Source organism: Lonchura striata, chromosome 11 (genome assembly GCF_046129695.1).
Source record: "Lonchura striata isolate bLonStr1 chromosome 11, bLonStr1.mat, whole genome shotgun sequence".
NCBI lineage: Eukaryota > Metazoa > Chordata > Aves > Passeriformes > Estrildidae > Lonchura > Lonchura striata.
Genome location: NC_134613.1, coordinates 22673718 through 22701184, shown reverse-complemented (window position 1 = coordinate 22701184; position 27467 = coordinate 22673718). Strand labels below are relative to the sequence as shown.

The following is a 27467-nucleotide window of genomic DNA, read 5'->3' as shown; positions in this document are numbered from 1 at the left end:
GAAACTCCCACAGGGCTTTGTCTGCAGATCTCAGGATGGCTCGCTGTCCTGGGCCTGGTGTGAGCCAGGGTGGGAACCCCTGAGCTGCACTGGCAGCAGCGTGGCCACAGGAGCGGGACACTGCTTGTGCCCGTGCTGGGCACTGCGGAGGGGCTGCTCAGTGCTGAGCCCGACCCTCAGTTCAAGGCTCAGCGTGTGCAGGGCTGGAAATGCAAGATGTGGCTGGGGGTGTGTCCTATTGCCATCTGTCAGAGCTGGGGCAGGTGTCTGCTGTTCACTGGGCAGTTTTCTTCATCTCTTCTACAACCAATCCTCCCTCCTGGAAATATCTTCTGTTCATGGGCCATTAATTATCTTATGTTCGTGGGCCACTGAGTGTCTCTGCATGACTGATAAAATTCCATCATCCCACTGGGAGATGCTCCGCCCAGGGTGAAGAGCCAAAATTTCCTGCCTGGATATAATCTGACCTGGGAACAGCACAGCAGCCTTTGCCCACTGCATTCCCAGGGGAGCAGCTTTCTTCCCCACTGCATTCCCAGAGGAGCAGCTTTCTTCCCCACTGCATTCCCAGGGGAGCAGCTTTCTTCCCCCTGCATTCCCAGAGGAGCAGCTTTCTTCCCCACTGCATTCCCAGGGGAGCAGCTTCCTTCCCCACTGCATTCCCAGGGGAGCAGCTTCCTTCCCCCTGCATTCCCAGGGGAGCAGCTTTCTTCCCCCTGCATTCCCAGAGGAGCAGCTTCCTTCCCCACTGCATTCCCAGAGGAGCCCAGGCCCATCTCCCCCAGCCCTGGAGCTCCAGAGGAAAACTCCCCACTGGTGCAGGATCCTGATCCAGCAGAAGTACAGCTGGCACTGCAGGAGGGCTGAGCCCCCATGGGATGGGGCTGTGCCACCTCCCTGGCACACAGGGGACAGGGCCTATTCTGGCTCTGGCAGTGGGGTTTTATATTACTGCAGTTTTATTTTTATGTTGCCTGATAAAGAACTGTTATTTCTACTCCCATATCTTTGCCTGAGAGCTCCTTAATTTCAAAATTATAATAATTCAGAGGGACGGGGTTTGCATTTTCCATTTCAAGGGAGGCTCCTGCCTTCTGTAGCAGACACCTGGCTTTTCAAACCAAGACACCAGGGAGGAGAACGGAGCTGGGAAGGGGCTGGAACCCCAGGAGGGGCTGAGGGAGCTGGGAAGGGGCTGAGCCTGGAGAAAAGGAGGCTCAGGGGGACCCTGTGGCTCTGCACAGCTCCTGACAGAAGGGGACAGCTGGTGGGTCAGGATCTGTTCCCAGGGAACAGGGACAGGAAGAGGACATCATCTGAAGCTGCACCAGGGGAGGCTCAGGTTGGACAGCTGCAGGAATTTCTCCACAGAAAGGGCTGCCCAGGGAGGTTTGGAGTCTCCATCCCTGGAGGAATTCACGTCCAAGGAATTCCTGGACATGGCACACAGTGCTCTGGGCTGGTGACAAGGTGGAGATCAGTCACAGCTGGGACTTGGTGACCTTGGAGGTCTTTTCCAACCTCAGGGATTCTGTGATTCAGTGAAGTGACAGGAGCTCAACAATTTTAAAACCCATTCCTAGAGGTGACTCATGGTGGAGCTTTGCAACATGGGATATTTCAAGTTAAGCAGTAATCTGCAGCACGTTTTCCCTGACAAGGTAACACTCCAGGCAGCTGGAGGTGCTGGTGGGTGACACACTGGACATGCCCTGGCCATGTGCAGTGGCAGCCCAGACAGCCAAGTGTGTCCTGGGCTGATCCCACAGCGTGGGCAGCAGGTGAGGGGGAATTCTGCCACTCTGCCCTGCCCAGGTGAGACCCCACCTGCAGAGCTGCACCACCCTGGGGCCCAGCACAGGAAGGGGAGTCCAGAGCGGGCACCAGGATGAGCAAGGGGATGGAGCACATCTCCTGTGGGGAAAGGCTGGGAAAGCTGGGATTGTTCAGCCTGGAGGAGCTTCGGGGTGACCTTCCAGTTAATGAGGGGACCTTACAGGAAGGATGGAGAGGGACTATTTACAAGGGTCTGGAGAGACAGGACGAGAGAATGGCTTCAAACAGAAGAGCAGATTTAGATGGAATATTAGGATGAAATTCTGGGCTATTAGGATGAAATTCCTCCTTGTGACAGTGGTGCAGCCATGGCACGGTTTGCCCAGAGCAGCTGTTCTATCCCTGAGTGTCCAAAGCCAGGCTGGACGGGGCTTGGAGAAAGCTGGGATAGTGCAAGGTGCCCCTGCCGACAGCAGGCGGGTTGGAATGAGGATGAGATGATCTGTAATGCTCTTTCCCACCCTCAGCATTGCCGGCCTCCATAACCCTGGGGTCGCCTCAGCCGCCTCGCCCCGCCCGCCGCGTTTTGGCGCCGAAAGCCCCGAGCCGCCCCTCCGGGAGCTCGCGAGACTCGCGGCTCTCGCGGGACCCGGCGCGCGCGGGGACAGCCCCGGCCCCTCAGAGCGGAGCGGACCGGCACAGAGCGCGTCCGGAACGGCACCGGCACCGGGCTGCACCGCCTCAGCCCCGCGTCCGGAACGGCACCGGCACCGGGCTGCACCGCCTCAGCCCCGCGTCCGGAACGGCACCGGCACCGGGCTGCACCGCCTCAGCCCGGCCCCTGGAACAGCCCCGGAGCCGGGCCGCACCGCCTCAGCCCCGCGTCCGAAACGGCACCGGGCCGCACCGCCTCAGCCCCGCGTCCGGAACGGCACCGGGCCGCACCGCCTCAGCCCCGCGTCCGGAACGGCACCGGGCCGCACCGCCTCAGCCCGGCCCCTGGAACAGCCCCGGAGCCGGGCTGCACCGCCTCAGCCCCGCGTCCGGAACCGCACCGGGACCGGGCTGCACCGCCTCAGCCCCGCGTCCGGAACCGCACCGGGACCGGGCTGCACCGCCTCAGCCCCGCGTCCGGAACGGCACCGGGCCGCACCGCCTCAGCCCCGCGTCCGGAACGGCACCGGGACCGGGCCGCACCGCCTCAGCCCGGCCCCTGGAACAGCCCCGGGACCGGGCTGCACCGCCTCAGCCCCGCGTCCGAAACGGCACCGGGACCGGGCTGCACCGCCTCAGCCCCGCGTCCGGAACCGCACCGGGACCGGGCTGCACCGCCTCAGCCCCGCGTCCGGAACGGCACCGGGACCGGGCTGCACCGCCTCAGCCCCGCGTCCGGAACCGCACCGGGACCGGGCTGCACCGCCTCAGCCCCGCGTCCGGAACGGCACCGGGACCGGGCTGCACCGCCTCAGCCCCGCGTCCGGAACGGCACCGGCACCGGCACCGGGCTGCACCGCCTCAGCCCGGCCCCTGGAACAGCCCCGGGACCGGGCTGCACCGCCTCAGCCCGGCCCAACCCAGCCCAACGGGGGCTCTGGGTCAGCTTCACTTGCGGAGCCGGAAAAGGGAACTCCTCCTCCAGACCGCGTTTTGAAGTGGGTGAGCTGTAAATTTGAGGAATTGCCACTCCACCCCCCGTAGGCTTTGGTCAGGCATGTGAATGGATAAGCGCTGTAGTCAGGAGTCGATTTATTAAGGTTAATTCCTGCCACTCCCAAGTAACTCTGACGAGTTGAAACATCACAAACCCTTATTTTATTCGGCTCAGCAAGGCTGGGTTGTGTTATCCTCTGTACGGTATCTGCTGTTTAATTTGTATGATGATCTGGTTGGCAGATCTTTTCCTGAAAAAACTGTAAATGTTTTATATAATTGACGTTTATCTGCTCTGTGTCAGCCTTGCTGCTTCTCTTTAAACGCTTTTGGTGTTTTCCACAGGAGGGGGAAGAAGGCTTCTTTGTAGCAATGCTGGATCCGTTAGAGAACAACTTGTTTGATCTTCCTGATTATGAGAACACAGAAGACGAAACCTTCCCACCTCTTCCACCTCCTGCCTCTCCAGGAAGAGACGATGCAGAATGGGCTCAGGCTAATGGAGGTGAGCACCCCCTAAAAATCCCATTTTAATGCTGTGCAGTTGAAATTAGTGGTGTTGGACTTCAGTGCTTAAAAATAGGCAGAAAAACTGTAAATGTAAATTGTTAATCATGCAATGCTTTCCAGCTTGTGGGAAAAATTTATTTTTGTAGAGTCCATGAAAATACGTGCACAAAGGAATCTATAAAACTCAAGCTCCTCTGACACAATGTTGCTACAAATAATTATACAGCAATGATCTATAATTACTCTTTATGACTTAGCTTTTAGGAGGGATAAGAGTGTTGGATGTGCTCTCAATGCACATGACACAATCCTGGGTGATGGCAATTGTTTTGAATACTTAAATGATGCTTTTCTCCCCCAGATCCAGATGGAAACCAGCAGTCCCAAACAAAGGATTCTGCTGTGACCACACAGAAGGCAGTAAAAAGACAAAGGCCTAAATTAGATGCCCAGAGGTAACTTTATACAGAATATTTCTTTGTGTGCTGAGTTTGATGTAGGGCTGTGGGAGAATGATACAGGTACCTCTAAAACTGGTGTGAGTTCTTTATAATCAACACAAAGAATCCAAGCTGCTCAAGTAATGTGAGAGTTTTTTCTTTGTTTTTTTTTTTACTTGTTAATTGGAAGAAGAAAGTAGGTTTCAAATAACTCCCCCATTTCGGATTCCCAGGTTAATTTCAGAAAGAGGAATCCCAGCTCTGAGACACATGTTTGACAACGTGAAGTTCAAGGGCAAAGGGCACGAGGTAAGAGCTGGTGAACTTTGGGTTTGTTTCCAGGAGGTGAATGCAGATTTGCTAGAGTGCTGCCCATCTGCTATGGGGAGCATTGATAGAATTCTGGTTAGCCAGCTTCCCAGCAGTGCCTGACAAGCCCTGATGCTGTTTGGAGCTTCAAACTTAAAAACAATCATTAAATGCTTTAACAAAATCCATCTTTTGATCATAAAATTCTTTCCCTCGACTCTAAAAGCAGAATATCCAATCTGTGACTCTTGTATTGTCCATGCAAGCAGGGTTTTGAATCCCAAGGTTTTTTTAAAAAAAAAAAGTGTCATAGCACTTGAGAAAGAGAAATAAGGACTTTCTCTACAAGATTTATGTTTTGGGTGCACTTCAACATGCAGAGCTTATTCTCCTTTGCATATCATTATAGAGTTTGTTGTAGGTAGGGGAGGATCAGTCTCTTCTCCCAAGTAACAAACAATAGGACAAGAGGAAATGGCCTCAAGTTGTGCCAAGGGAGTTCAGGTTGGTTATTAGGGGAAGTTTCTTCACCAGGAGTGTTGTCCAGCCCTGGCAGCCTGTGCTGTGGAGTCATCATCCCTGGAGGGATTAAAAGACATTCAGATGTGATGCCTGGGGACATGTTTTAGTGGTGGCCTTGGCAGTGCTGCTTAGTGGCTGGGCTTGGTGATTTCAAGGACTTTTCCAACCCAAACAATTCCATGATCTCTTGGCACACTGGCAAGGACACCTGTGCATCTCTGGTTTATGTGTTCTCATTACCACTGGAGCACAAAGGAACTGGGCAGTGGTGCTGAAAGGTTCAAAAACCTTTCCTAGATCAGCCTAATTTGATGTATCTTCATTCTAAACATCAGGATCAATGCCAGCTGTGCCCCTGTGGATTTATTTCAGCCTGAGTTCAGGCCTGATTGTTTAAGGACAATGCTTCAGGACCTGCAGATGTTTTACAGGCTATGCAAATGCTCCTCTGAACTTGTATCAGTGCTGTTCTCACAGCCTGAGATTACAGTGACACTGGATTGTGGGAGGAGGAAGGAAAGGTTTCCCTCACATTGGTACTGCTGACACTTTGCAGGGACTGGCAAGCTGCAGCTGCCCCATGTGCTCAGGAATCTCTGTCCCATTTCCCTCTGCAGTCTCCCTTCTCTGTCAGCTTTGGTAGCTGGGTGTTGTCTTTCCTGCTCCAGGCAGAGGACCTGAAGACACTGATCCAGCACATGGAGCACTGGGCCCACAGGCTGTTCCCACAGCTGCGGTTCGAGGATTTTGTTGACAGAGTGGAGTCTTTGGGAAGCAAAAAGGAAGTTCAGGTATGTATTTCTGTCAGCTCCTCTTCACAGTGTTTGGAATAGTGAAAGAAGTAGGTTTAGGGGATCAGTTATGCAGCAAAAGAAGACTTAGGTTGTGCATACTGCTGAGAAGTATAATGTTTAAATAAATTTCTCTCAGTTTAGAGCTTTGTCTGTTATTTATGTTTGTATTTAGATACAACCTTTCTTTATTTGAAATAATCTTCCAGAGAATTGGCTTTTGTTTGGTTGATTTGTAATGTTTGAATTTGCAAAAAAGACTGATAAAGAATTCAGCTTCACATGGCTGGTTGATAGATGAAGGACTGGGAAGATGATCACAGCATTGAAGGTCTGTGTGTCAAATGGACATGAAGAGAGAGTATTTTTTCAGAGTAATAAAGAGTAAAATTGCTGTGGTTTTCCCATCCTTCCAAAGTTGCACATAAAAACTTGCTACAGATGAACACCAGTCTTTTAATGTCCCACCTGCAGACCTGCCTGAAGCGGATTAGGCTTGATCTTCCTATTTTACATGAAGACTTCAAACATAATGAAGGTAAGCTCTCTCTGCTATTTGTTCAGTACTTCAGTGCTTAACATTATTTATTTCCCTTCCTACTGACCTGAAGTGAATGATCATGATAGGCATTTCAAGTGTAGAAGAAATTGTTGAGACGTTTCTGCTTCAAAACCAGGCTTCTGTGAGTCTTATGATGACAAAGCTGAACTGGTACTTGAACATATGTGTGTAAAAATAAATAAAAGTGCTGAAAGGAAATGGAAAATGGGATTAACCAGCATTGTTAGAAATATTCTTCAAAAAAAAACCCCTAAAAGTGCAATTGTTGAGCACACAGGTTTGTGTTGCAGTCTCACATGAGTGCAGTCTGGAGAGCTCTTGGATGCTGCTAAAGCAGGAATCACAAGCTCATGCTGATCATTCTCTGAGGAGCTGCAGTGCAGTCGGGGTGTGCTGTCCCATGCTCGGGGCACTGTTGTGTTTGTCAGAGCTGGCACACAGCTCTGGGAGAATTCCTTCTGCCAGGGTCAGAACCCAGCACTTAGTGAGGACATAAGAGTCTCTTCCAGTCAGATAGAAATTAGACAGCAACAGTATTTAATTAAAGAGGAAGTAGAGTTCACCTGGTAGTTTGTAAGAAACTTTAGCAGCAGAAAGGAGGGAATTTCATTGTCATTCCTAAGGACCTGTGCAGGGTTTTGCATTTCTACTGTCAGTCTCTCTTGAGAGCATTATCTGCTCCCTGTCCCATTTGTCTCCACGTGAACCTCGGCCTCCAGCCCAGGCAGTGCTTGGGAAGGTGCTGTGGATGAGTTCATGAGTGGGAGCAGCTGGCCTGGGCTTTGGGGTGCCCTCGGGGCAGTTGGTGTCGTGGCTGCCTTCACTGCTGCTGCACTGTGAGAGCTGCAGTGCAGCCAGAAGCAGCCACGCAGAGCAACGCGAGTGGTTCCTGCCGACAGCGTCTGCAGAGCGATCAGAGTGTTCTGTGCGATGGTTCCACACACTGCCCTTGGAACGGGCCTGGGGCTGGGCTGCTCCTCAGCTGGGGGCTGAGGGCACTGCTGAGCCTTCAGGGGAACAGCTGGAGTAGGCATCCCACAGGTGTGACATGAACCTCAGCCCGGGCTGTTGTATTAACAGCCCATCCTTTTTGTCAGCTCTCCTTTCTATTCACAGGCTTAAAGCGGTGCAGAGGCTTGGGGTGCTCTGCTGCTCTCTGGGTGGGTGAAGTTTGTCTAACTGAATTGACTCCACTTTGCATGTTTCAGTGCTGGTAGATGAGTAAATACCTCTCTAATAGAGCACACTGAATTCAGAACTGAGTACTCAATGTATGTGTTCAGACTTCTGATTCACAGAATCCTGGATTGGTTGGGGTGGAAAGGGTCCTTAAAATCCATCCTGCCATGAGCAGAGACACCTTCTGTTAGTGCCACACAGCCTGGCCTTGAAAGGTTGGAATTCTTGCAGGACTCTGCCACTTCCTAAAGGACAGTACTTTATTAATAGGGTTGGGAGGAAGGCTGGCCCTAAGGCTTGCCTGGATGTCCTGTCCCTTTTGAGCCTTCAAGCACAGCTGCTGTTGTTATCTTAGTACACAGAGCTGTGTCTCTGCACTCAGGCATTGATGGTTGTGTGTGTGAGCTCTGAGCACGTGTACCCTTTGAATACTGAGCCTAGGCAGAAAATTTCCCATTAAAATTAAATTACGGGATGAGCTTTGGCTGTCAATACAAAACATAAAACACATAAATGCTTCCACAATATTCTCTTGACTGATGTGTTGTGGATCTCGATGGATTTAAAGTGTTGATTCTGCCCCTCTTCCCCCTGCCGCCCCTCCTTTTTAAGCAGAAGCAGACGGGGAAAGCAATGGGCTGGATGCAGCTGCTGAAGATGCACATTCCCACTCTGGCGGTGCAGAGGAGCTGAATTCCCTGCCTGGGACAAGCCTGACAGAGGAGCAGCAGGAGCGGATGAAGAGGAACCGGCAGCTGGCCCTGGAGCGGAGGCAGGCGCGGCTGCAGGGCCTCAGCCAGTCCCAGCACCAGGGTGAGGACCCCATTCCTGTGGGAGCAGGGAGGGCAGGGGCCTGAGCTGCTGGCTCATGGCCCCGATGGCTTTCCCAGTGAGTGCTGCAATGTGCAACTCTCACATTTGAACAGGTTTCCTGTAAACTCCCTGCTGGTTGTACCAAACTGTGACAGCTTTGTCTCTGGTGAAATGAAACTCAGCCTCTTACCTCTGAGCTGACTGCCACAGCCTGGGATTCTGGTGATGGAAACGTCAGTTAAACACAGCAACAGTGTCTGGTCATGGTTTTCCTTTTTTTCCTCCACAGAGCTCCCCATCAGTTACTCAGAAGAGGAGTTGGACAGCGCAGTTGCTCAGGATCCCACTGACCTTACTGAAGACACTCAGGTTCCTGCAGCCAAGGATGCTCCCACAGAAGATGGAGATGATTAATTGGAAAGTGCCAGGGAAGAGCAGTAGCTCCCTCACACCGTGAATGCCTTTTTTGACCAACAGTAAGTACTGGCATTGTACTGAAACGTTGCTGGCTCTTGGCACTGCAGAAGCTTCAGGGAAGTCTTTGCCATGGCGTCACTGAAGGACAGAGCTCTTCCCTGGAAGCTGCAGGGGAGCAGCTCCATACACCAGGAAACAGAACAAAGTTCTTCAGCTGCACTTGAGCCATCTTTTCCACCTCCCAAAATGTTTCCTAGGAAATGTTTATGAGTTTTTGGACCTACTTTGAATACAGTTTATCATTTATGTTAGACTGAATGAACTGGGATGTTGATGGATTAAGTTGCTATTAAAGGTGTGTTTGGGTTTTTTTAACAGGTCTTTTAATAGGGGTACTGGATTTTTTTTTAACTGCTTATCCATTATTTATATATTTTTCATATAAAATGGAAGCTGTTAAATTCCAGAAGTCAAACCTGAAATTCTTGTTATGAGGCTGCTACAAGGCCAGGGCTCCCACACTTCCCCATGCCTTGGGTCAGACATCTCTCCTCAGACAAACACCTCCCCTCAGGGAACAAGTCCTTCCCCTGTTCTTGGCTCTGCTTGAGCCTCTGCTCCATCCTCTTCTTAGAGTCCTGGTTTTCCTTACACAACAGCTTTTCCCTTTTGAGGAATGAAGAGGAATCACCTCTTCTAATAAAGGGATAAAAAGTACTGAATTTCTACACACTGAATTAAACCACTACCCTCAGGGCAACAGGTGTTACTTTATGAAGGAATTTGCTTTCTATATCCTTGTAGGGAAGAAGGAAGTATTTAGGTTTTAAGAACTTAATTTATAGACAACATGAGCAAAGTAATTTTTTGAATGATTTTTAAGAGAATTTACAGCACACAGCCTTTAGTCTGAAATATGAGCTTTATCAGGTATAAAATCTTTTCATAACTCATCCATACTCACGATCAGATAAAAATAATTCATATTTAAAATAGATGTTTAGCTTCTTATTGAAAGGACTTTTGAATATTTAAATAAACTCATTTTTTAAAGATCCCCCTAGCTCTTGTGCACAGTGAACAGGAGCGGGACAGCCCCAGCAGCTGGTGGCAGGTCCCAGTTCAAGTCCTGATGTCCTCTGTCACATCCAGCAGTGCCAGCTCCCGGATCTCCTCCAGCAGCTGGTACAGGCTGGGCCCCTTGGTCTGGCAGAACTCCCGGGACTCCTCATCCATCACTTCCACCCTGGCTCTCTCCTGGGCCCGCTGGGCCTCCTCTGCAGACTGGCTGACTTCTTTCACCAGGTCAGACTTCACCTGGAAGCTCCTGTGGGCAGCCTCCGTGTCCGCAGTGCGGTGCGGCGCGTTCCTGATGATCTCCAGCTTGATGGTTTCGGCGTGGCAGCGCGAGGTCTGCACAAGGATTCTCACCTGCACAGCAATACTGTGGTTACATTTCTGATGGTGCTATTTCCTTTGCTTCCCCTCACATGAGATACTCACTGTGATGTGATCAAAAAGGCTCAAGGTCATCGAGTCTCCAGTAGTTGTAGTGGAGGTGATTTTATGCTGAGAGCGATGGAGGGATCCAGGCTTCCACTGGCAGCTCCCAGCCCCTTGACAGGAGATGACCAAGCCCTCTTTGTTTTTCATGTAGGCTGCACCTTTGATTCCATACCTGCAAAAGAGCAGAGAGAAGCTGTTCTAACCATTTTCAGGTCTCTTAGTTTCAAAACCTGCAGGCTGGCTGGGATTTTAGAAAAGCAACAAGGGGGGGAGAAGGCACAGCAGCCTGATAATCCTGCCTCAGGAACACTGAGAGGTGTTGTTAAAAAAACCCAGACATGGAAACAGCATGCAGTAAGTGTTTTGAGAGCAGCGAGGCAAAAGTGAAATAGTCAGTGATCCATTATCTTAGTGCTGGGTGGGGCCTGGAATGGATCAGTGATGGGAGAAGAGCTGCTTTACAGGTTTTTCCAGACAGATCACGAGGAGACAGTTCTCCATTTTAGAAAAAGCTCCTTGAACAGCAGCAGCGTGTTTGCCCTGGGTTCTCTGAAGGCAGCAGCCTTTTCTGGCTGGGGAGGCTCTTGAGGCAGCGCTGTGGCATGCTGGAGATGCCAGCTGTGAATTGAGCTGTGCCAGGCTGTGCCCTCGCACGCTGCAGCAGCAGCAGGAGTCACTCCCAGCCCGTCCCAGCCCCGCTCACCGGGGCACGAAGACGAGCACGCCGTTGGTGCGGATGGAGTAGATGACGCCGTCGGCCACGCAGCGCTCGTCGCTCTCGGCGCTCCTGTCTCGGAAGTACATGCACTGGAAGAGCTCTGTGGACTGCTTCTGAGCACGCTGGGCTGCCTGCCAGCACCCCACACAGAGACAAAAATACATAAATACTCCCACACGCATCTCTGCCTTTGATTTCCCAGCTGCTCTTTCCCATTATTTAGTCTCTTACTGTTGCCCTATTCTTTTGAGAGTTTTAAAGTTCTTCTAAAAGTTTTCCATGCCTTCTAATGTTTACATATTTCTACTGAATCTTCTCACACTGTTCATGTAAATAATGATTGTTTCGCATTCTTCTTTGTAGGTAGACAGAATTGATAGACTGTTAGTTTGACCAGCGTGGTTGGAGAGGTGGCAGTTTCACCCTCCAATCCACTGTCACTTTTACTATTCTATATATAGTGGAGTCAGGAAATAAAATGCTCTCTTTTAGTTCTTTTCTTCCCTCTTTACATCCAACATCCGTGTGTGAGTTACTTTGTGTCGTTGGGTGACATCTTACCTGTCACCAAGAAAAATCACATCTAAAAGAAAATCCTACTTGCATTACAAGTGAAGTATGAGCACTTTTACTACCACTCTCAGAAGAAAAGCACTACAAATGAAAGTAAAGTCTTAATTCACAGAAGCTAGTCAGGACTGGTATCCCATTCCCTACTGCACCATGGAGACTCCCACGAGGACGCCCTTACCCGGTTCCTGTTATTGATGTGTCTGCACAATTCCTCCAGATCCTTGTTACTGATGATGTTATCCTTCACATCCCCCGTGCTTCCCCGCAGGGTGGCTGCCAGCAGGAGCCTGTGCACGACGATGTCAGCGTATCTCCTGATGGGAGAAGTGAAGTGAGTGTACTTCTCCAGGGCCAGCCCTGCCAAAGACAGGAACAGGGATGAGCAGTCAAAGCCTCCCCCAACAGCTCAGAACTCGCAGGAAAGGCAGAAAAGTGACCAGGTACCATAATGATGAAACTGCTCCTCGGGACAAGAGCCAGTTGAGAAGTACAGGGCGTTGGACATGGCGTGGGTGGCCATGGAGCGCAGCAGTTTGTTCACAATGGGATCCGAGGGGTCGTTTGCTCTGTCCAGAGACTCGGCCAAAGCCTTGTTAGACCTGGCAAAAAGGTGTTAATTCCAAAGAAAATGACACTATCCCTGGTTATAATGGCTCACATTTCACAACAGCATAAAACCCACATAGAAGTTAATAGACATTCATACAAAAATGGCAAGCAGAGTGATATTGAAACTCTCAATGCAGTTTAGTAACAGCTCTGCTCTAAGAAAATGTTTAGAAAAATCCCAGTTTTCACCCAGTTGTCTGCTGCAACCTGGAGAACCAGGGGCTGGAGCAAACTCCACCCTGTGCAGTTCAAAAGAGTGAGCTGGTCCAAACCTTTGTGTCCAGCACAAATGGGACAAGGTGACACCCAGGTCACAGAGGCTCTACTGATGCCCTTCACCACGGACTTCTCATGTTATCTTGCCCAAGTCATTCTGAATTATTTTGAGTCATTTAAAATTACTTCATTGCACAGAATTCCACTAATTTAAACCAGTAGTCTCTTAAGCAGGAAATACAGTGCAAATAAGGCCACTGCAGAGCTTGACCAGGGCACAGTGACTGAACAAATGTTTCATCTGGGTATGTCTAAAATTATTCAGCCACCGGCATTTGCTGTACAGCCAGCATAAGGAAGGCAGGCTTCTCCTGGTCATTACATCATCAGAAAGGTTCTGATAAAACTCCTTTTAAGAGCAGCTATGCAGTGTCTCTTAACATTGATACTCAGAGCTGCAATTGTTTAACAACAACATGGCCAGATAGTTAATTACTTAACTTTAATTACAGAACTTCAGTAATAAAAGCTACCGTGTGTCTATGGAGAAGCCTTTGGCACTGGCACAGTCCCGAAGCTCAGTGAAGAATTCCTGGCGTGGTGGAGGGTGCTGCCGCAGCAGGGCTTGGTGGGGAAAAGCCTCGGCAATCCTTTTTGCCACCCAGTGGTTGGCCAGGATCATGCACTCCGCCACGGTCTCGTGCACTTCCAGCGGCTGCTTGGGGATGAGGTCATGGATATTGCGTTTGTCATCCAGCTGCACTCGGATCTCGATCCCTTCCAGCTCCAGCGCGCCGCAGCGGTCCCGCTCAGCCCGGACGTGTCGCGCTATGTCGGTGAGCTTGGATATGGCCCAAACCAGCTCAGCCAGCTTCTTCTGCCTCGTTCCTTCATCCAGGCTTTTCAGCTCCAGGATATCCCCCACGACACTCGTGTCCCCATCCAACAGTCCCTGGGCTGTCTCGTACTCCAGCTTGTAGGCAGAGCGGATCAGGGTTCTGGTGTACTGCACCCTCAGCATCTCGTACGATTCCTTCTCCAGCTCCCACAAGACACTCACAGCGTATCTTAAAGACAACACCACAGTTCTGGAATAGCTCTGGCAGACTTAAACTCCCATTGCAAGCACTTTCAACTCTTAAAAATATAGAGATTTAATTCTGGTTGTGGAAGCATCTTTTTCTTCATTAAACCAGTGCTCAGCAACACCACTAAATAATGCACTTGCCTTTCAGTCTCATGCATCACAACTGAAATGAGGACCAGCTACACAGCAGTATCTTCAATTCATCTGCTGAAACAGAGTACCCCTAAGGTGTAAGGTCTCCTTTATGTTAAAGCAGAGCTGCACTGTGATAATTATTTTTACCCATTTTTATTTTACTAGTCAGATGCATCCACAATGAACACCTCTGTACCCTGAATATCCCCAGGGCAGCCTTGCGTATCCTCACTGAGCCTGTAAATTGTTATCAGCTGGTCTATAAAATTCACCCTACCTCTGGTAGAACGGAAAGGTAATTTTTAATGTATACAGTTCTTCCAATAATAATGCAAAATGACTTGTAGAAGTGTCCCTGCTGAGAACAATTCCCAAGCCTTACCTGTCCACTCCGCTGAGGAGGGAGCACAGGTCAGCGCTGAGGACGGAGGGCAGCATGTCATAGCGCCGGTCTGCCAGGTAATACGTGGTAGCCCTGGAACAAAACACAGCTACTGCTCTTCCCACCAGGACTCCTGGGACTACAGGCATTGCTCCACAGCCCGATTTGAAAAGGTTATTCCCACAGAACACTCACAGGTGCAATACTGAAGTCAAATTATTTAAATAGCTATTTGCACAGTACAGCCCTAACTTTGCCTTCCTTGGTATTTCAGCTGCCATTAAGGGCAGAACCAGGGTTGGACACAATTTGCTCACTGGAGAAATGTCAAACATCTCTGCTGCTTCCACATTATACTTCTTTGAATCTACAAAGAATACAGTTCATTAAGTGATTCAGCAGTTTAAGTTCAAGACACTGGCAATAAAAGAAAAAAGAGAATGAAATATTTTCACATTAAAAGACAAGACTGAATATGAAAACATAAGCCTGACAAATACCTCTGGAATTAAATTAATCTAAGACTTAATTCTATTTTGTGGGTGTTCATTTCCCTTGGAATGCAAACAAGTGGTTTTTAAAAATACTTTAAGTCACAGATGTTAAATTAGACTATAAAGCAAAAAGGAGTGATTAGGGAAGAAGAAATTTGTATAGCTTTCTGGAAAATGTGTCCAAATAGAAGCAGAATGTCATTAGTTACCTGATAGCTTAATTAGCTTTAAGAAGTCTTTAGTAAGGTATGAAAGGTGAAAGCATGTTTCTTTCCCTCCAAAGTTTCTTTAAGGTAGCATCACAAACTTCTGAGCTCCACAAATTTTCTAATTTATATAAATCACCTTGCTCTGGCCTCAACATCAGTGTAGGAATTTGCTGCCACGAAGTGAGTCACATCTGCAATGTGCACCCCCAGCTCGAGGTTCCCGTTGGGCAGAGTCCTGACAGAGAGAGCATCATCCACATCCTCACAGCCCTTGGGGTCAATGCTGAATATCAGGTGGGTATCTCTCAAGTCGAGGCGTTTTTTCTCCTCTTCTGGACTCACTTTCCATGGATTCTTTGGAGAACTCGCTGGCATTTCACTCATCTATACAGAAATATTGTTGATGAACATAGATTTATGTATTTTCTACAAAAAGATGCCAATAAATTAGATTTAATTAGTTTTTCTAATTCTTCTTTTGATTCATTTTCCAAGTCCATTACATTTACTTTATGGAAAGTGTGAAAAAATTGAAAAGAATTCTATGTGTATTAGTAACCAATGTTATTACTGTGGTGATACTGCAGCTCTGGCAAATATAACCACTACATATTGTTTTTTTAGTCTTATTCTTTCTATTAATTGTAGGTATCATCAAAATAGTTATCTATGAAAGCTGGTTCTTCTCCCAGTTGAAAACAAAGTATTTAATACTATGATTTCAGTAGGATGAGGCCTTTAAGATCAGCAGCATAACCACATACTAAAGACAGAAAAATTTTAAGAGTCTAACTCAAATTTGAATTAAGAGATTGTAATCTTCTCCTCACAGCAAAAGGATTATCTTTAAATCACTACTGACTAGAAAATCCATAGTATCAATAGAACCATTGATCCAAGAGATTCCAGAAAAAATAAAGTAAAATAATAATAAATTTTCAGCTTTCAAAGTGGGCTTTCTAAAACCCACCGGCAACAAAGATGTTGAGCTGTAAGAGGATCCCTCTCTTTGAGAAATAAGACCTTGGGAATGAACAGAAAAGACTGGATCTGATCACAGAGACAAACCTGGATTTCTGAGAAAGGGGCAGCACAAATGCTGTTCTCCACCAGAATAGCTGCAATTTCGCCCTCAAGATCTCCAATTCTCCCCAGCACTCTCACAAAGTGCCCGTTGGGGTACAGGGAAGTCGACTCCCAGGAATCGATGCGCACGACAACTCGGTGCTCCTGCAGCAGACAGCTCTGTTAGAACAGCTCTGTGCCCCTGACAAGCACAATTTATTCCCCTACCACAACCTTAAATTTAGCAGAAAAAAGCCAAAGCAAGTAGTATGGAAGTGCTCAGGGTAGCTGGACTGTGGCTGAAATTCAGAACTCAAACTGAAACTGAAGTGGTCCTGACAGGAATTGAACACAATCCTTCAAGGCAGAAATTGAACCCTCACAGATTTTGCTTTACCATGTTTTTCTCAGGGAAAGCATCATTAGAGCCTATAACGCCCACACAGCTTTGTAGGAACACAGAACAGAGAAACATTCCAGTTAAATTACCTGCAATGCTTCAGCCTGCTGAGTGCTGATCCGGATTTTGGGAATTCGGTAATCCCAAGGTGTTACAAGGACTTTCTGAGCATTTCTGCCCTGGGACTGGCTCTCTTCTTTGGAGGGGAAAGTGACCACATAATCCCTCCAGTTCTTCTGGATGATTCCAACTACTTTACCTTTAAATAAGGAACATTGTGCATTAAAGAATTCAACAGAACCAAGAAAGCAAATATGTGGGAGGTGCAGGAGATCCACTTTGTAAAATCAACTGATGTGTCCCCAAATCTGTTACAACTGCCAACAACATATGGTGTGCAGACAATACAAGTGTGTCATAAACTACTGCTGGCACTGGCAGATTTTAATGAGCTTTTATTTATGTGGAGACTAACTCATTGTATAGATTTCAACTGATACACAACATAAATTATTCAGAGATCCCCACTGCTGCTGAAATGTGGCCAATTCTAGTAATACAGAGAATTTTTAATAGCAAAGAGCAAAACTAAACATGATTTCCCTACAAAAAGAGAATTAACCTCTTGAAGCTTTTAGCTCTGAACTCAACAAACTTTAAGATGCAGCTACAGCTGCAGAGCAATCATTTCAAACCAGACTAAGCTCCCATGGTACCCAGGCTTGTCACACAGGGATACTTTTTCACCTAACATTTTTCTTTCCATTATTTATCAAAGGGAATTAAAAGTATGCTTCTCCTTACCTGTGGGCATAGGGTCACCTGTGGTGTCTGCAGGTGCTTTTTCCTCAGTCTCATTTTCACAGAGGGCAACAGTCCTTCCCTTCCATTCATGCACAGGGAGCAACTCAACCACAACCACATCCCCGTGGATTGCACGATTCCGAGCCTTGGCCCCATAAATAAGGATGTCACTTTGAAGTTCTGTATTTAAAATAAAAGGGAAACAGAACTACAATCTGCTAAAAAAATTAAAATCCCTCCATTCTTGGCAGCATTCTGCTGAAATAACAGAAATTTTTTCCTGTTGGAAAATTTTTCCAATATGATTTCCTCTAAAAAGGACTACTGGCAAGAAAATAATATTGCAAGGAAATGAAAAGCTTTTCCTCTTTTTTTTTTTTTTTTTTTTTTTTTTAAGTGTCTTTTAAGGAATTCTGTAAGTGAACTTTTGGATAAAAAGCAGGATAGGCTGGGATAAGTTCACTGTTCTTAAACAGCAGCTATAAAAACAGACAGCATAGTTAAATTGTGAAAGCCACTGCCACAGGATTCTGGGGAGGATTCAGAATAAAACAAGCTTTTAAAAAATAATGAGTATACTGAGCACTGGTTTGTTTGCAGGATCTGTCACAGGACCATTTGAATGTAGTTATTAGTGAGAGCTGGGCCAATGTGTCTGTGCAAGGGCAATGGACTGTTCCTTCAAAGGTGCTGATTAGTAACTCATGCCAGAGAGACAATCCTGGATCACTTTGGATCAGCTTGATCCAAAAGGCAATTTTCCAATTATGTTCACAAAGACCAGCTTCCTAATCCTGCCAACATCTATGCAAACTCTCATTGCAGTCAAATGAGTGGTCACCTGAGGTTAGAGCAAAGGGACAATTTGCACCAGCATTTCCCTTCAGAGGGGTGCAGGGAAACAGGACAAGATGCCAGAATATGGTCAAAGGGGTAAGAAAGAGGAAGGAGTTCCACCCTCACAGTTCCACCCTCTGGTTAATCTTCAACTCCTTTCTGGCCCATGAAAACCACACAGGCACTGCAGGGTCTCAGCCTTCATCTCCTTTGACAGCTGAACACGTCTCACCTACCTGTGTCTTTGCTGCCAATCCCCTGCAGCCGAACAAAAGCTTCCAGCTGTGCTCGGTGCTTATTGACATTCAGGGCACCCTGGAAGAGACCAACAAACCAACCAGTGAATGAAAGAGTCTCCCTAAAAATAGACAACTTTAAAGGATAACATTTTGGGGATTACAATTATTTTTACATTAATTAGTTTTTATTGATCCGTGGGTTATTTTGAACACAGCTGTTCTCTCTATAAGGGGGAATTCAGGATGTAAGGCTTGAAGTATTCACTTCTGGAAAAGTAAATTCTTTTTAATGTTGAATTTATTTGTAAGATGCTAAATGACATTTTACTCCAACCACAGGCAGTGTAAGATTACCTTTACTGCCTGCCTTTGCAGAGAATTTGACATTATTCCAAGGAAAAAAAACTTCTGTCTTTCTGTTCATATTTTATCCAAAAATCACTGCCTCTAATTCTTTAAATTATTTTTTAAACAAGGATGCTTGTCTACCAACAATCCATATTAAGGCCCTCAACAGCCACAAACCTGTAAATTAATTTCATTAACTGGGAGATCTCTGTGCAAATGAATTTACAACTGCTCTGCTGCTTTTGTGCAGCACTATTTAGATTTAAGAATGAAGTCTCACTGCTTCAAATCATACCTGGTTTATCAATTTACAGGTACATCAAATATCAACCTGAAGAGAAATGCATAGCAAATTTCAAATCTTCAATAGTTGATTCTTACTTTTAACTTCTACAAGCCAAAAAAAAATCCACATCACAACACAGTGCAGGGGAAATATTTCAAGAATCCTAATCCCTTCCATCCTCTTGTTTTCTTTCCCTCTTCCCAGCACAGCCATATTTCTTTCTCTAATCACTTTAATTCAGGCAACTCAAGGGATCAAGCACAAGACTGCAATGTTCTGTGCATGTTCCCTGTGTAACAAATACCTGCAGGTATCTTCCAGACTTGATCCCAGCCTCCAACACTTCCACAGGTAAGTGCTCAGGATATTCTTTGCCATGGTTCTCTTGGCTTTCACTCTCCCGTTCACGCCGAGCTTGGACTATGGAGCCAAAGAGCTCATGGGCAGCCTTCAGGTCAGGCCAGAAGTTATCCAAGTAATTCTGTATGCACAAATAGAAATAAACAGAAAAGTACTCTGAGATCTCTGTTCTTTTACTAATGCATTTGGAAAGGATCTGTCTCACACTGTACCCAAATACCACAATGGCAATGATGAGTCTGCTCTAAACCTCACACATCTGTCCAAGGTCCAGCCTAATCCACTGCTAAACACAACAAAGGTCAATCAGTTTGGTGCAGTTTTTAGTCAAAATCCTTTCACAGCTGAACGTAAACATTCCATCCCCAGCTCCCACTGAGTTCCAGTGGTATCAGAGATAAACACTAAAACGAAGAATGAATTGTCTTCTCAGACATCACTGTATCCTCAGCAGTCCAGGCAAAGTAACTGGCAGAACATTGTTGATGGATATTTAGGCTACAGTTGCTTATGGAATGCTTGCACTCCAGATTTAGGCAGCTGCCTAAGGGAACTGGCCAATGCTCGTTAATGGCAAATTCCTTAAAAACAAGGAAAACAAGGAAAAGGTCTCCTAAGAAAGATGACCTCTATCATCAGAGCTGCTGTTTAGCTTTTCAGCTCTCTCCTTTGCTCACTGCCACTGGTTTTTCTGACATTCCCATAAGTGACATATTTGCTTGCTTTGATAAATGGAGACATGAGTTACCATCAGAGTTTTCTTGAATGTAAACTTTGACTGCAATATACTTAAATGTACTTGCTTCATCATTTTGATGCAGCATAAAGGAAACCTTTTATTTTTCTGGCATGTTACCTTGAAGGAAATCACAAACACTCCTTCTGTTTCATTTCCGTACTGCCTGATTGCATCTTCATCTTCTGTTACCATAACAACTGGCATCTGACCCAGGCAGTGATTGTGATACCAGGCTGCTGCATTGTAAATATTCCTGGAAAAGCAAAGTTTGAAATAAGACTTCTGCAACAGTTCATTTTCTACTTGCAAAATTTTGCTGGCTTCATATAAACAAGATTTTGATTTAACACTCAGACTTTTGAGAGATATATAGCAAGCTACAGAAATGTTTTTCTACAAAAATATTCCTGTGCCACTCTTAAGCCCCACAAGAAGAGAGGAGAACAGAATGTTTTCTCCCCAGTACATCCACTTGTACCCTGGCTGCAACACAACATGAAGTTCCTCTGAGTGACTGTAAAAAGCAAGCTGGAGGTGCTAAGACTCTGATGCTACAGTGTGACTTTAAACTGCTCCAGCTTTTTCTTTAGCATTACTGCATTTAATTTAATTACATTTTGTCTATTTCCATAAGAAAACAATGCTGGTACTTTATAATCACAAAATACAATGCAGACTTCCAGTTGCAGAGCTAAGCAGGGCAGGAGCATGAACTCTCAGTAGCTGGTGCATGCTCACACTCCTGCACACAAAGTCATGATGCTGTGCAGTGTGACACTGCAGAGGTTCAAACAAACCTGGTCTGCCACTTCTCCATGGATTCTCCCTTCTCCCTGGGCAGGTAGCAGCGCTGGTGAAATTCATTAGCAAACACAGTACAGTCGTGACGGGGATCCTTCAATAGATTCCGTAACTTGTTGTACTGTCTGCAATGCAAAAAGAGAAATATATTCTTGTGCCTGCTTTTGATAATGCTATTCTAACTCCATGTGAAAATACAGCTGAAAAACTCCAGGAAAATTACTGTCTTGCACAGAGAAATGCATTAATTACATTACGCCACTGATGATAAATCCTAAACCATCACCCGCAAGCAAACTTTTTTAAGTTCCATCGTGAACACTTCTGATTTTAAACATACTTGTTTTCCAGTAAACCCCACAAAACATCCTAAGTGTTCAGGAACTTGTTTTGTTTGTCACTTTTGGGGCAAGGGCTATTTCTTCAAAAGCCTTTGTGCTTTAGAAATATGGGAAGGCCCTGAGAGCAAATTTTAATCTGAAATGCCATGGCAATGCCCAGGTTAATTCTGGTGAGATAAGTAACAGACAGTAATATTAATTATTCCCCAAAGACAAGTGCTCAAGTGTCAACACAACAAACCAAAACCTGTCCATATTCTAGCTGTGGGCACATAATAGATCATTACAGCAAAGTCTAATTAATTCCTGTCACCAGCCACTTGATTTGTTAATAATGCTACAGGTTTCATATTGCTCCTATCAAGTGAAAACTATGCCAGGCATTGATATCCATGGATCACAAAGGCCTAAAGAATTATACATTTTACAGATCTGTATTTTTACTTCAATCTAAATAAAAAATAAGTTATTATGGGAAAAGTACCTTCGTCCTTTCTGATGTTGCACAGCCTGACAAGCTGTTTGCATGAAAATAATTCCTTTCAGCTCTGGAAATTCCAGAATCTCCAGGTAGTCCTGAACAACCTTGCAGTCGGGGACAACGTAGTGTGTGACATCATCTGATAACAATTTGCCATCTAGAAGATAATTCAGAGTTTCAAGGTTCAAACTTTCAGTTGCAGTAATGGTTTCTTGAAAATATTTCCTGATGTAAGAAAATTAGAGTTGTGCCTCCTCAAATGGGTACATTTCTTTTTCTGATGAACAAAATTATGGATTTTATGGTTAACTTCTGTGGTACAGTCCATAAATTTGTGACAAAAACCCTTCTGCATCAACTGATGCCAAACTTTTGTGCAAATTCTATCCAAAGAAGTGAAAAATATCCACTTGCATTATGAAAAGGCTATAGCTTAAGAGAAAAGGTTACAGTTCTTTCTTCTCTGTTTCCATATGAAAAAGGGACTATACATCTGGCACAGAAAATCTTTTCATGGAATTTCTAAAGGCTGTAGAATTATGAGCAGTTCCTTTACTCTGCTCCCACAGCTCTCTCTGTTCAAACACACCATTTACAGCAGGCTCTTTACATAAAAGAGCACAGGTAAGAGTGCACGTAGAGAAAACCACTGCTACTGCAAAGAAAAGATGTTTTTAAACCTAAACTATTAACCATCAGTGTTAATTTTCTTTACAGAGACTCTATCCCTAAGGAATATGCCATGAAAATATCAGACACAACACATCACAGATGACATCTTAAAAAGTACCTCACAATTCAAGAGTTTAATTGCTTTTGGTATTTCAAAGATTACCCAAAAGCTTTCAGATGGGAGGGGATTTCCACTGTATTTTTTCGTAATATCTATTTATTATTTATTATAAACACCAAACTCCCCACAGTGCAGGCAAATTATACAGAATAAAGTATATAGGTTATTTGAATGTATTTCTTAGAAGCTGACAGGGGGCAATCTTTGAGCTGTGACCACAAGAAGTGTGAATCCAGCCAGCACAACTGTGCATGCAGTAACCTGGCCTCATCTCACACTGAAAGCTTATAATGGATGATGGCAGCAGGCGTACAAGAAAGCTAATATTTATTAATAATCCAGAAGAGCATTAGAAGTGAAATGTCACTGGGAGATTTATGAGCTGTGCCCATCCAAAGCTATCCTTGCCTAACCCATCCATTCAGAGCAGAATGACTCCCAGGCAGGCAGAGCTCACCCTTACAAGCACCTGCTGATGTGATTTTCGCAGGTAGTCTCTCACAGGGCATGAAATAGATTTGCTCAGCACACTGTGTAGAGTCTGGAAGGAAAACAAATATCTCACTCACATCTGGGTTACCTTGAATAATCACACAGGGATATATTCTGACCGTCACCTATAGCACAATTTACATTTAAGTACAAAAGAGGGGGAGTTAGGCACAGCAGGAAAGGTTAGAGTTTTTTCTGATGTGTGCCTTTAATTTATCCTTGAGGAATTCACAACCAAATGATGTATTTTAGGGAGCAGTAAGTAGTCCTGATCTCCTAGATAGCAGTAATACACTATAATGATCTAAGTAATACACCTTCTGCCCTCGATTGCAACCTAAATCAAAAGTGAAAACATCTATCCCAATCATAGTTCCAAAGAAAAAAAAACTGTCACAATTCTCAACCTTTTCTTTCAGGCAAGTCATTTCAACAAGTCGATTTCAACAAGTTGGATATTATGTTTGTTATTTACCAGTCAGTTTCCTGCATCAAATAAATTGTGCTATTGAACAACCACAACAACAAACCCAACTGAAATATCAACCACAGCTCTGGTGATGATCTACGATGCACATAACAGCACCACAGTACGTAAGAACAACAACAAATGCAGACATCAGAGCCTGGCAACCTTCCCGTGTCTGAAATGCCCTGATATAACACAGGCAATTACATTTAATTACTGAACAGAAATAGCTACTGATGAAGAATTACAATGGCTTCAAGATAATGGCTTGGCCCCATTGTAATACTTAACAGGTATGTATAGAATTTAACTCATGCTATAAACCACCACCCTGCAGAAATTAATTCATTTTAAAGGATCTTTTAAAACAAGAGAAGTGTAAAAATTGAACAATCCTTTAGCCTTTTATCACTGCCAGTAAACTGTTCACAGTTAAACTCTCTAACAATCAACTCCACGATTCCTTCCGCTCTTAACGCCTCGTTGGTTTCTCAAGGGTCTTGCTGTAAAGGAAAACTATTGCTACAGCCGTGATTTGTTCAGCACCATCCGGACACCCCAGAACGGGGATCACCCCTTCCCCACCAGGGATAACCCTTGCCCAAGGATCATTCTCTGTCCTCAGGGATCCAGCTCAGGGATCATTCCCTGTCCCCAGGGGTTCCCCCAGCTCAGGGATCATTCTCTGTCCTCAGGGATGCTCCCAGCTCAGGGATCATTCTCTATCCTCAGGGATGCTCCCAGCTCAGGGATCATGCTGTCCTCAGGGGTTCCCTCAGCTCAGGGATCATTCTCTATCCTCAGGGATGCTCCCAGCTCAGGGATGCTCCCAGCTCAGGGATCATTCTCTGTCCTCAGGGATGCTCCCAGCTCAGGGATCATTCTCTGTCCTCAGGGGTTCCCTCAGCTCAGGGATCATTCTCTATCCTCAGGGATGCTCCCAGCTCAGGGATCATTCTCTGTCCTCAGGGGTTCCCCCAGCTCAAGGATCCCCCCCCAGCTCAGGGATCATCCCAGCCCAGGGATCACTTTGCCCGCAGCTCTGTCCCCCGTCACCCGCGGCCCCGGGGGACGCCGCCCGCCGCCCCACGGGCGATCCCGGCTCTGTCCCGGCTCTGTCCCGGCTCTGTCCCGGCTCCCCCCAGTCCCCTCACGGCGGAGCCTCACCGCGGGCGCGGGCGGCGCGGCACTGGGCGCTGCGGCACAGGGCGCTGCGGCACGGCACGTCGGGCCGCAGGTAGTGCTCCCGCACCACCCGCACGGCGCGGCCGTGCTGCCCCCGCAGCTGCAGCACCTTCTCCGTGCGGAGCATCGGGGCGGCGGGGACCGGCCGCGAACGGCGGCGACCGGCCGCGAACGGCGGGGACCGGCGGCCCCGAGGCCGCGACTGCCGGGGCGCCTGCGCGGGGCGGGGCGCGGGGTCACAGCGCGGGGATCGGCTCCAACCGAGGGGCGGGAAGAACGCGGGTGGGGCGGGCTGAGGGGACCGGGGCGGGCTGAGGAACCGGGCGGGATCGAGCTGGGGGAACCGGGCGGGATCGGGCTGAGGGGACCGGGGCGGGCTGAGGAACCGGGCGGGATCGAGCTGAGGGAACCGGGACAGTCTGAGGAACCGGGCGGGATCGAGCTGAGGGGACCGGGACAGTCTGAGGAACCGGGCGGGATCGGGCTGAGGGAGCCGGGGCGGTCTGAGGAAACCGGGCAGGATCGAGCTGAGGGGACAAGGGGCGGTCTGAGGGAACCAGGCAGGATTGAAGTGAGGGGACCGGGACAGTCTGAGGAACCGGGCGGGAACGAGCTGAGGGGACAAAGGGCGGTCTGAGGAGTCGGGCGGGATCGAGCTGAGGAGACCGGGACAGTCTGAGGAACCGGGCGGGATCGAGCTGAGGGGACCGGGGCGGTCTGAGGAACCGGGCAGGAACGAGCTGAGAGAACCGGGACGGTCTGAGGAACCGGGCGGGATCGAGCTGAGGGGACCGGGCAGGATCGAGCTGAGGGGACCGGGACAGTCTGAGGAACCGGGCGGGAACGAGCTGAGGGGACAAGGGGCGGTCTGAGGAACCGGGCAGGATCGAGCTGAGGGGACAAGGGGCGGTCTGAGGAACCGGGCAGGATCGAGCTGAGGGGACAAGGGGCGGTCTGAGGAAACCAGGCAGGATTGAAGTGAGGGGACCGGGACAGTCTGAGGAACCGGGCAGGATCGAGCTGAGGGGACCGGGACAGTCTGAGGAACCGGGCGGGAACGAGCTGAGGGGACCGGGGCGGTCTGAGGACGGGGTGGGAGCGAACTGAGGGAGCTAGAACTGGAGCTGAGGGACAGAGGGAGCGAGCTGAGGGAGCCGAGGCGGCCGAGGGACCTGGAGGAGCGAGCTGAGGGGACTGGAACCGGAGCTGAGGGAACCAGGGCGGCCCTGAGGAGCGGGCAGGAGCGGGCTGAGGGGGAGCCCGATCAGTGCAAGCCCTGAGGGAGCCCAGGCTTGTGTGGCTGAGCGGGCACAGAGGGCGGATTCCCTTCAAGTGAGGGATGCAGTTGTATGAACCTCCATGTTCTTTCTCGTCATCTTCCAGGAGAAATCCCAGGTCTGTTCCTCACCCCTGATTTTGTGTGACCACATGTCAGAGCACTCCAGGAAATGAGGATCAGGGAAAAGGTGCATGACGAGAGCAGGCAAGCCCTAATGACAACTTATTTTACAGTAATCACCAATATTGTCCTTCACATTTAGAGGGGAAGATAAAGGCACTGACAGGTGAAGTCTGGTCCAAGATGAACCAGAAAAGCAGTGGAAGGTCAGGAGTCCAAAGCAGTGTCTCTGGTGTCTGTGATGCTGCCATCCATTTTGGGGATGATTGTGTTGACTGTTAGAAAAGCATTCATACTTTCTCAAATAATAAGTGCCTACACTATAACTTCACTTGAACATAAATACATGGTGAGAGCTGTGTAGTGTTTGTTCTTAGGAGGGGAAAAAACACTGGGAAAGAGCCAAGGCAGTATGTCACTGTATGTTCCTGTTTATTCTACTTCTTATTTTTCACATGTTTTATAAAATGTGTATCTCCAATGACTAATACTTCTAAGTAACCAATTTGTGCCAGTAAATGGAAGCACCATCTGTAAGTAGCTGATTTGCAGAAGCCAAGTTCTCAAACATCTGAGGAGGAGGAGGTGTTATAACTTAGTGAGAGACGACCAAAGTGTAGACTTGGGTTTGGGAGTCAAGATGACTTCAAATGTATTATGTAAGCAGGATGTGAGAGGAAAAGGGAAATGGAGAGCAAAATGATGGAGATCTTGTTCAGCAGGAGCAAAGATGAAGTAACCCATGCTGATAGAAAGGGTAATAAAAACACAACATTTGGGAAAAAAAGACATTTAGTTGAGTTTGAAATGTAGCAGATGCTGATTGCTGACACAGTGAGGAACACAGACCAGTGTGCTTACTCAGTGACATTCAATGACTGTAATAAAATGAAGGTTAATTAAATAGAAGTAGCTGAGATGACTGCTCTCATTTGTGCACTGTTTCACAGAGGAAAATGGAAGACCTTTGGGCCAAGTTCACACCCTAGGGATACTGTTGAGTAGCTGCACTTGTATTTATAACATCCTAGTCTGAGCAGTTTTTTCATTCTAGTGTTTCCCCACTTCTTTCCTCTCTTGGAAGAAACCTCAAATGACTGCAAAAGACAAAGCTGGAGTCACTAGAGCCAAAGAGAGCTCTTGGCACTTTATCTGACAGCTGAATTTGTCCCTGTGAGATCAGAGGTGAACTTTCACACTCTGCTATTTCATGCTGATCTGTTATTGTCTTTACACAAGGCAAGACATTTGTGCAGGGACAGCCAAAACTAGCAAGATAACATGTATATATTTAATTGTTTTAAAATAAAAGCTGCAAAAATGTTGGTGTATCCATATTAGAACATCTTAACAAATCTTGAAGAATAAAGATGATGTGCACTCTGCTTGCAGAACTATGGGACATCTATTGCTTCATACAGCTTAACTTCATGAAGTACTTTGTAAAGGAATAAATCATGGTAGAATATATTCCTCACTTTGTGCAATGCCCCTGCGTATAACAACAGTGAGTGCTAGAGAAGCTTT

General features: G+C 47.1%; 2 protein-coding genes and 1 non-coding gene across 6 annotated transcripts; 2 read left to right on the top strand and 1 right to left on the bottom strand.

The window, feature by feature from the left end:
• The first annotated feature begins 3295 nt into the window (after positions 1-3295).
• Positions 3296-9351, top strand: TIPIN (TIMELESS interacting protein). Of its 4 annotated transcripts, none has more exons than XM_031505714.2 (8): positions 3296-3435; positions 3775-3934; positions 4301-4394; positions 4613-4688; positions 5879-6001; positions 6476-6539; positions 8358-8555; positions 8845-9351. In XM_031505714.2, exons 2-8 carry the CDS (start codon positions 3802-3804, stop codon positions 8967-8969), a joined length of 813 nt encoding a protein of 270 aa, XP_031361574.2. In that variant the 5' UTR covers positions 3296-3435; positions 3775-3801; the 3' UTR covers positions 8970-9351. The 4 variants fall into 4 exon arrangements, with proteins under 4 accessions (XP_031361574.2, XP_021408267.2, XP_021408268.2 ...); XM_021552592.3 differs by having other exon boundaries at positions 8355-8555; XM_021552593.3 differs by having other exon boundaries at positions 3329-3431.
• LOC116184025 (small Cajal body-specific RNA 14) lies at positions 7374-7508 on the top strand. Its single transcript, XR_004148747.1, has one exon.
• A 372-nt stretch (positions 9352-9723) lies between the features above and the next one.
• On the bottom strand, positions 9724-24704 carry DIS3L (DIS3 like exosome 3'-5' exoribonuclease). Its single transcript, XM_077785951.1, has 17 exons — positions 24524-24704; positions 21606-21759; positions 20777-20905; positions 20097-20232; positions 19185-19361; positions 18244-18322; positions 17171-17350; positions 16456-16625; positions 15970-16131; positions 15038-15285; positions 14199-14291; positions 13128-13661; positions 12214-12368; positions 11948-12126; positions 11182-11327; positions 10476-10650; positions 9724-10403 (listed from the first exon to the last, which is right to left on the bottom strand). Exons 1-17 carry the CDS (start codon positions 24666-24668, stop codon positions 10095-10097), a joined length of 3171 nt encoding a protein of 1056 aa, XP_077642077.1. The 5' UTR covers positions 24669-24704; the 3' UTR covers positions 9724-10094.
• Positions 24705-27467: the final 2763 nt, after the last annotated feature.